General features: G+C 37.5%; 1 protein-coding gene across 3 annotated transcripts in view; it reads right to left on the bottom strand.

Annotated features, from left to right (window-relative positions):
* Positions 1-2,575: 2,575 nt before the first annotated feature.
* Positions 2,576-9,693, bottom strand: part of NUCB2 (nucleobindin 2) — a 29,972-nt gene continuing 22,854 nt past the window's right edge. Inside the window, exons 8-13 of one of the 3 annotated variants that reach the window (XM_026078987.1) lie at positions 9,201-9,259; positions 7,684-7,776; positions 6,535-6,624; positions 5,823-5,993; positions 5,431-5,512; positions 2,576-3,316 (exon numbers count right to left, since the gene is read on the bottom strand). In XM_026078987.1, coding sequence (XP_025934772.1) covers positions 3,204-3,316; positions 5,431-5,512; positions 5,823-5,993; positions 6,535-6,624; positions 7,684-7,776; positions 9,201-9,259 — 608 coding nt within the window. In that variant the 3' untranslated portion in view covers positions 2,576-3,203. Of the gene's footprint in view, positions 3,317-5,422; positions 5,513-5,822; positions 5,994-6,534; positions 6,625-7,683; positions 7,777-9,200; positions 9,260-9,693 lie in introns of those variants that run through there. The other 2 variants (XM_026078988.1, XM_026078990.1) reach the window with 2 other exon arrangements.

Genomic DNA, 9,693 nt, shown 5'->3' with positions numbered 1-9,693 from the left:
ACATTGTGTAACTGCTAAGGCAGGTGTTCCTGACAGCGACAGAACTCTTAGTTAAATCACACTTCAAACAATTCACAAAAATACTTTGTCTTTACTATACTTGGACAGAGACCTCTGTTTGCATGGGCCTGAAAAATGGTGCTCTTTTGCCATAGAGGAGAATGAGATGGACAGTATCAGGTCAAGCTTGATGTTACACAGGTGAGACTTGTAGAATCTCTCTTTTGAGAGTACATCACTCAGCCCTTGCTATCTATGCAGGCATGTAAAGCAGGGAACTATTCATATGAAACTTTGGAATTGGGGATCGCATCTCAAAAACGCTTAGGCAACAAACTCTTAAGATCTATTCAGTAGGAGTTAACTGTCATTGACTGAAGCTTTGGTGATTTCCACATAATTTAGGGCAAACGGCTGCCAATTTGACTGAACGTTTGATTATTGTTATAGATCTGATGACACAATTTAGAGGTTAAAAGACTGCCTTTTTCTACTTCTACAAAATGATCAGAAAACCTGTAGTATGTAAAGTACAAGCTTACTAATTAAATTAACACTGACAAGAACAACATTTAGATTTCAGATAGTTGAAGGAAAGGTGAGTGCTGTTTTATGCTAAACGCCCCTTAGTGACTACTGACATGTAAAACTAATAACTTTTGCTAGTACTAACTCACGATGAAATGACAAGTGAAATTCCTGGCTTCTCCCAAGCAGCTGCCCCAGGCTCACCTCTGATGCTCACTACACCATGCCGAGAAGAAGCTGAGTTCAGCACCTAAGACAAAACAGTTCTTTAGAAAACTCTGGATGTTTTCAGGGGTTGGGCTACAGGTAAATGGGTTTAAAAAGGATATAATGCCTATCTTGTACAGCAGGGAGAGAGAAGGTTCTTACAATCAAAATATAACAGATGTTGCACTGAAAACTTGAGCTGGGCAAGCACTTGAGAGCAGATACTGCATTACATACAATATTTGTTACAAAACAGATGTAATATGAAAAAATTTAGTTGTATTGTAGAAATGCCTTCAGACCAAAGGTTTCAGTCCTTTATTCTGTACAAACATCTGTATCATTCTTCCTGTGTAAACCCTCATGGGGGAGAGGGGAGACTGGAAAACTTCCCCTTAATTTTTCTGTGATGTTTGAGTAACTCCCCCTCTGCTTCCCTCCTCACTGTGTTCTTAATTATCAGCCTATAACCCCACTGCCAGGGCAATGCACTGAGAAACTCTGTTACAAGTGAGAATAATATCCCTTGCTAATGTAAGTCCACTGGATGTAGCTGTAACTATGTCTGGGCCTCTTAGCAAACAGATAAAATTGCAGAAAGCTAATTCAGCCTCCAGACAAAGATATACTCAAACTGATGTTAGAATAGCAAGAAATGATGAATGGTGGATATAATAGTTTGAGAAACCAAATCAAAGTGTTAACCACTGGGTTAAGAACAAAGGAAAAACAATGGTAGAAAAGTCTAATTGTGGCTTGAGCAGTATGAATACTGCCAAAAAGGAAATGGGGCATGACAATTAACAAGATAAGGAAAGAGAATCTATTCTGGCAGTGAATTCTATTATGCTGTGTGGAGAACAAGAATATGCTCAGTCCTGATGAAAGAAGCATTACACACAGAAGGAAGATGCCTAGCTGCTATCAATCAAAACTCTTCAGAGTTGAGAAGCTTCTCCAATGTCAATACAAAACGTTAGCAATTGCCTCCTACCTTTCTTCAGTTTGCCTAACATACTCAAGCCTTATTCTGAAAGGAATATCTTTCCGTAACAGAGGCTTGCCTCCATTTCTTTGCTCAAAACCCAAATGATCTCCTTTCATGACACCATCAGCAGTTAGCCACAGAATAGTAAGGAAATGCAAAGGATACTTGCCAAGGTGTGTGTGTATCAGTTCAAAGCCAGCATTACACAATCAGACCAATCCATGTTTAAAAACAAACAAAAAAGACCCAGACAGGGTTTGGGCTTTAGGATACTTTCAGTCTGAAATAGATGACAAGCAAGGACAATCACACAGGTTTTCTACATTATAGTAAAACCCACAGGAAAAATCAACTGTTGTGTTTTTTTGTAAAATCTTGGTTTACAGTATTAGGAAGCTATTCTGGTTCAATACCAAAATAATACAATCAAGTAGCACCCCTGTTATAGGACATGTCATAAAACTATATCAACTGCTGAAAGACTAATAACTATTAACAGCGAGACTCTTAACAGTCAAAGAATCATATCTGAAAAGAGCTTTTTGAAGCACATGGTGCATTTTGAAAAAATCAGGTATTATGACAGGAGGTAGGATAATCTGTACAGAAAAAGACAGAGTCCTGTTCTGTTTTGCACAATATTTCCATCATCAACATAAAAATCTTACTTAACATGCAAAATTTTGAGATCAGCTGGCACCTGATGAAAGAAACAGGGATAAAAGTACTGTCCCAAGAGCCAGTTGAGTATTCAACTGCCACACAGAATTAATCTTAATAAGGAAGATGGTTCAGATCAATACACCAGAAGTACAGTATTCCTATTGAAGGCTTACAGTGAAATTCTTAGGCTTCTGTAAACATGAAAAATATTCACTGTTCCACATAATTGTGGTGGTTAGATTTTAGAAAGTGCAATTTTTCTGTGATTAAGCATGCAAAGTTTGTTTTGTTTTGGTTTTTTTTGGCCTCAGAGAAGAAAGGGGATGGTAGTGCTGGAAATGGTAGACCTTTCTTTATCTGTGATCTTTAGTTCCCCACATTTTGCTGCTCAGCATTTCTGGAAAGAGTTTCTACATAAATTAAGGCCTAATTTGGTATTCAGGCCAGGTCCCTGCTGCTGCTTTGAGAAAATTTTGATTCATGGCTAACTACCAAATGGCAGCTCAGCCAGCTTTTTGTAGAGTCCAACAGCTCAGTCCCTTGGCCATAAAAACCCTTAGTATTGGTAACTTCTTTCATCTCCTCCTCCAGTATAGCCTCTAAATGATCCCCTTGTTGCCTTTCTCAACGATGCATTTAAGAGAAAAATAATTTAAATTAGTGATTCAAGTCTGATCAATATTTAATCTATAACATTACTAAAGAATTTACAATCTGGGGAAGAAAGCAAAGAGTTCATGGTTTCACTCTGATTTTCCCCCTCCCCCCCTTTACCTCCCCCCAAAATAATGACAGTATAAAGTTGAGGCACAAGTGGTTAACGGTGAACTTGATCAGTTCTAGCAGCTGGTTCTTGAACATGTCCTGGTGGTAAAGGCTGATCACCTCCTGCAGGATGGTTTGGTGTATCTCCAACTTTGTGTTCCCCAGCTGTAAAACAAGAATAAAACCTCTGCAACTTCTTTATTAAATTAACCCCAAATGTTAAAAGTCTCTAAAGGAAAGTTTCTAGTGTAGGGACAGTCACACAAGAACTTCTATTGGTGGTTTGTAAGTGGAATCAAAATTTGTATATGTGGCTTGCAACAAAATCAGAACAAGACTGCCCTAAACACTGCATTATTTTAATATGCAGAATTTCCTCTTGGATCGCTAATTGTTTCTCTTCTCTGTGAAATGTTCTGTTCTCCCTGTTACTGACATAACACATTGGCTCTCTGGAGATCAATTTGTTCTTTCTAAAGCATATTACTTACTTGCGAAACCTTTAATCCAAATGAGGGAACTCTGAAGAAATAACAACTTGCTCCTGTATTTTATTCCTCACTGTGTCAACCATACTTTTAATGTTTTCGCCTTGCCTACCTTAGAGTAATGCTAGTTTTTATAGATTGCTTAAGATTCCATGACTTGCAACCATGTTTCTGTGTTTTGTTTTTTTGTTTTAAATCATCCTTAGTATAGCTCTCTAGTAGCCTAGAGCTTAGACATATTGGCTATTTGGGTCTCATTAACTCAGTAAATGAGTAGTGGCCATTTGTGGCTAATATAATTAACATGTGCAATACCTAATTAAATGACTTTGCAGAAAGGAAAGTTTTTTGTATAAAAAACAATACACATTTGTTAAGAACAGTATTTGTAACAATATTGCTGGTATCAGATGATGTATCATTAGTCCAAGTCCCAGGGCATCTGCTGTTCCACATGGTATTTTCACTGAAGTTCTGTATGTGAGGCTCTCAGAACTAAGTATCATAAAATGAGATTAGCCACAGGCAGTTTTGAAGGAAATGAAAGAAAAAATGAAATCATTGCTCAAATTTCATTATTTTTCTGTGCTGTTCACAAAACTGAGTGGCTTACAGATGGAATTTCAGGGTATTCAAAGTGAGCTGTAATCACTGACACTAGCAGTTAAGTTTGAACTCCCTCTGTTGGCCCTGCAGCAGCAGTTAACAACATCAGTATTCAAAAAGTTGTCAGGATACAGCCCAAGGCATTATGTTTGAGATGAATGTCTAAAACTTCTTGTGCTGTAGCACTGATGATCTTAGCACACAAACATGGAAGCCAAAAAAGTCATATTAGTTTCAACCTTTCTAGAGGAGAAAAAAAGCTAAGTTAAGAGGTATGGGAAGAGCAAAGCCCTTTTAAGGCACACAGGAAATATGGACAATGCATTAAGGATAAAAACATGCTGGCTACCTGTCCTTTTCTTTTTTTTTCTTTTTTGACCTCAAAGAGTAAATGCAATGATTTATTATGTCTATCCTTATCTTCTTCTGAGGGAGTTGAAGTAATTGGTCTTTCCCACTGTCTAAAGCTAACTTGTGATATGTTGTGCCCAGTTGCTGACAAGTTGGCCATGGAGGATAGACCTGTTGAAAGCATTTAAATGTGTACATTTGTTCTGCAGTCTGAGACTGGGACCACAATTTGGGATTACAATCTGCGATATGAGAATAAGCTAATGAAGACATAACAAACAGCCTAACTGCTGATAGCCATGAAGTGATAGTGGCATCAACCTCAGCTTTTGTGTAAATATCCAGGATTGAGAGCAAGGCTGCTCAACAAGAAGGGAAGGATACATTACTGACTTCACATTCTTGGTACTCAAATCAGGTATATTATAGCATGTGTACACACGGCAAACTACCTTTAATCCACCTGGATATGTGTTGGTAACGTAGCCACAGAACATCAGACGGGCCTGGTCACTTTTATGTCCCAATTCTTCCCTGGATCCTCAGAAATCCTAGATATCCTAGATTTCAGTATGTTTAGATTGACCGGCATACCACTTGCTCCAATAAACTGCAGTCTTTCTTCTCTACCCATCTGATGCCTCAAGTTATGCAAGAGTGATTTTTTTTTTTTTCCTATGGACTCCAAACTACTGAGATTTCAGAAATCCTCTAGAAAAATTCCATACTTCCCTCTTAAAGGCAGCTTAGTGAGCCTCTCAGATATATTCTTCAGGACTTTTACATTGGAGAACTTATTTTAAAGTTTGTGTATCTACACAGAAAATTACATACGGGGTTGGAATTTCAGTTCTCCAGCTGGTCCTGCAGGAGGATTTCCTTGCTGCAGCTTCTTTTGTTCCATCTGTTTTACAACCTGGTGAAAAATAAAAGACCACACTTGAAAAACTTAAGTATATCAACTTCTGATGTAACTGATTACACTTAAAAGAAATACATGCAGTCATTATGTGAAGTCTTTGTTAGTGGGGAAACTACTGACTTGAGATGCTTGCATTGCTTGTTATGATCTGAAGAAACAGATTATGTTCTGCTGCAGTAAAATTAGTTTAGAATCCAGCCGATGCTCACATGGGAAAAACAATGGTGAGTTAGGGACTGTTGTGATCCCTTACAGTTATAAGGCTATAGAAAAGGAGTGAATCCTTCTATTCTCATGCGTGTACCTGCTGAAGCTCTTGCTTCTGAGCCTGAAGCTGGTCATGCTGCCTCTGTAGCTCTTCCTTCTGTTTCTGAAGATCTTCTGCCTTCTTTCTAAGTTCATCTTCCTGCTGAGAAATATGACTTTCAAATTCCTTTAGCTCCTCCTCAGTGAAGAGCTGCTGTTGATCCAGTGTCTGCAAGAAAATATATACAAACATGAATACTTACACAAGATTGCACATCTATTTTGATTATATTTGCACTGGAACTACAATTAGCTGGATTCTACACTCCTTCAGACCCTCAAAATTTTGATCAAATGACCCCCAATTTTGATCAAATTACTCAGACATGACACTGTAAAGGGTTAGTGCACCTCATTCTGAGTAACAAGGAAATGGCTAAATCCTACTACAGATTTGGAGCTAGGGAAAAAGATTCCTCTTGTTTCCAAATAAGCTGTTTTCTTCCATTTAAAGCGATTCATAACCAAAATGTCCATTTTGCGTTTGAAAAGCATGTGCAAACAAGCTCTTCTAGAATCCACACAGTGGCGCAACACGTTTTCTATTTGCATGTGGACCACAAAGATTACATCTGATTTACTCACACACATACCAAAACAGATTTAAAAAAAACCCAAAAACCAAAGGTCAGAGACATGCAATTTGGTTTCCTGGTTTTAGAGTGACGGAAATTGTATAGGATGTTGCACTTGGAACACATTCTCCTTACCTCCCAGCTATCTGGTTCCAAAAATTCTTTTTTCTCTGTAGCTCTCAGAAACTCTTCCAAAGTTACTAGCCGGTCCTTGTTGATGTCCACCTATTTGAAGTAAAAAATTAAACTCAACTGAAAGGTTATTTTTTTGGTGGAGATAATATTTAATTTCATTATGCAAATATCTTCAAATTTAACCATTTCATTTTTAAACAATCCAATTTTCAAAAGGATGCCTGCAACATCTTTTTAAAAAAGAATTTTTTTTCTCAGAAGTTCATATCGTTTAACAAAAATGGAAATAAAAATTGAATCCTCATATTTTACTTCAAAACTGATTGCTTCAATGGAAGTATTATGTGTGGTTACAGCCCCAACACTAATGGAAGCTTTTTTTTTTTTTTTTAAGAAAAGTGTTTTGTAATTTTCTGGTAACAATTTTGTAACTGTGAATGACAATAAGCTCCACTGTTGCATAGGGAGGATTTAAAACAGCAAAAAACAAACAAAAAAAACCAAATTGTATCAGAACCCTTTACATGGAAGGGAGGAAATGCTTCCCTTTATGACTAATAGGAGTCCAGGCTTGCTGCATTCCTCAAACTTAGGGAACATAGCTAAATATAGAAGAGGCGCAAGTGAGAAACAGTGGTTCAAAACATCATCTTTCTTTTCCTCTGTCTCTAAGCTGCAAATCTATGGAAACTAATAAAGGTATTCACTGTCACAGGTAATGCCTTGAGCTCTCAGACCCTTTTCTGAAGGGGCAAAAGCTAGTTACATGAAAGAAGGCATTGCTCTGCTCTCTCTTCCTACACCTGATCTTATCCATTTTGCCAGGACAAAACAGCACATTTAGGGTTTTCCCTGTTTTACACAGAATTCACAGGGAATTTCTATTAAATATGAGAGTATCCAAAAAGGGAGGCTACAGCACAATTCCTCCTCTGGAAATTTATAAATAAAATCTAGTCAGTAGGCATTTCTGTTAGAGTATAGGGATAGGACTCAAGGACTGTAACTTTATGTGAATCCCAGCACAAGCAACGTTCAGTATGATGAGTCAATCCCTTCTGCTGTACCTGAACAACCCTTCACATCAGGAGGACTATATTTGTTTAACAGAGTAGGAAAAGGGCAGCTGCATTAAATGTTACTCCATACCTCATTCATTACATGCTCTCTCATTCTCAGCCTTTCCTCTTCCATTTCAACCATGTCATCCTCTTCATTTTTGGGGTCATAGACTTTTTCCAGCTGAAATTGAAAATTAACAGATGTTAGTCTGAAAAAAGGGCTGCTCATTCAAATGACAGAGCATATTTGGAATAGTAATGTGAGATATTACTAAAGAAGTTGACCATTCTTCCTCTTTTATTCATATATATATATATATATGAATATATATTTTATATATTCATATATAATATTTTTTAGCATTGAATTTAAGAAAGAATTGATCCTTTCACTGCTAAGGATGAAGTTTTCAGTCAGTTCATGTGGACTGTCGTAATTCGAAGCTGTGGACATTACAATAAAATTCACCTTGACATGCAGTCTGAGCCTACATTTGACTCAAAGCAGAAGGAGTTTCCACATGGTATCTGGAACAGGGGAGGGGAACTCTTACTGGAGCACAAAGCTGACCCTTTAAGCAGTCACAATATCGCGAGACAAACTGAATGCTGAACTTAATGGTCCACTTCTCTTCTTGCAGAGTGTCTTTTTGGTGAGTTCATGTTTATTTGCTTCTAGACTGACCCCTAGCTTTCTCAGTCATAAGTAATTTTAAGGCCCTAGACTAATTATTTGTTTCTAAATTATAAAATTGTAAAATACTGGGATATACTGTCTAGATGACTGTCATATATCTTAGGGGATATATAAGAATCATATATCATATGAAGAGGGAATTAGCTCAAAGTACTGTTAGAAATCTTTATCTGCAAATTTCATTTCTTATAAAATTTATCATAATCTGAATTTATCAAGCTTGCATGAACACTGTATAGCATATTTTCTCTCTGATTCATAAAGTCTAGGAAAATTTTAAGACTAGATGGTGGCAGGCATAATAGCGGATCTTTGAATGGGAAATTTAGGGTTTTTTTCCTCCTACACATTTGCATTTTCACAGATAAGGAACTAAGGCTTAAAGAAACTACAGGCTTGCCTACTTGATGCACACGTGCACCAAGCTAGGTGGACACAAGAGATCTGTTATCTCTGTAGCCACTTCCACGATGTACTGTCCCTGAGCCAGTAAGCATGACCGCGACCCTTCTTCTCTCAGCTAGGCTTATTACCCTAGGCTAGCACTGAACAAGCACAGCTACCCAGCTTCAGAACCTCTACCTGGCTAAACAGAGCCAGAGCAGGTGTGCAGCTCTCTACACTGCAAACTATACAGGTACAGATATTCTGCAGATTACTTACAAAATCTCAATCAACAGCCTGTGGCAGAGGAATACTTGAGCACTAGGTCTCTGGTGTCTGAGAGCTTCAACTACTTTCTTTTTCCTGCTGATATGATTTTATATTTTTATAGAAGTGTTAAAGATGCATAAAACTTGACATGAGTATTCTCACTTGTAGTCCAAAGCCCCCAGACGCACTTGGAAAGACTGCAGACATCCATATAACCATTTATTGGAAGAGCTGAGGTTTCTAATTTTTTTTACCTCTTTAGTAAATAGGGCTTCTAATTCTTGCTCATCCAGGAAGCCATCATTATTCACATCTACAAAAAAAATCATTGAAAATACAAACCGAATAAATACAGAAAGCAATATATGTAATAGTTCTCCATGAGTTAAGTAAGTAAATGTCAGCATACAGTCTGGCATGGATTAAATGCCTTATTTAATGAGATGCTGGTTACACAGGTCAGTTTTGCTACTTAAACAGGCATTGGCTGAACTGTATCGCTGTGTTTGGCTGCCTGGCTCTTAACTGCTGGTTGGGTAAATCTGGAGCAATCTCTGTAGTTCTTAGATTAGCAAACTGAAATAGGTCACAATAGGATTGTATACAGTGCAATTGCCAAAAAATACTTCTGAAAACAAACAAATTTTCTCAATTTAACAGCTACATTTGCAACAGGATCAACAAAAATCTGTAAAAAACTTTATTATCCAGCAGTATGACCCTTCAAATAGACAACAGAATTCTGCC

Source organism: Apteryx rowi, unplaced genomic scaffold (assembly GCF_003343035.1).
Source record: "Apteryx rowi isolate R43461 unplaced genomic scaffold, aptRow1 scaffold_49, whole genome shotgun sequence".
NCBI classification, from domain to species: Eukaryota; Metazoa; Chordata; class Aves; order Apterygiformes; family Apterygidae; genus Apteryx; species Apteryx rowi.
The sequence above is the reverse complement of the archived record's forward strand: the minus strand, read 5'-3'. Positions and strand labels throughout refer to the sequence as shown.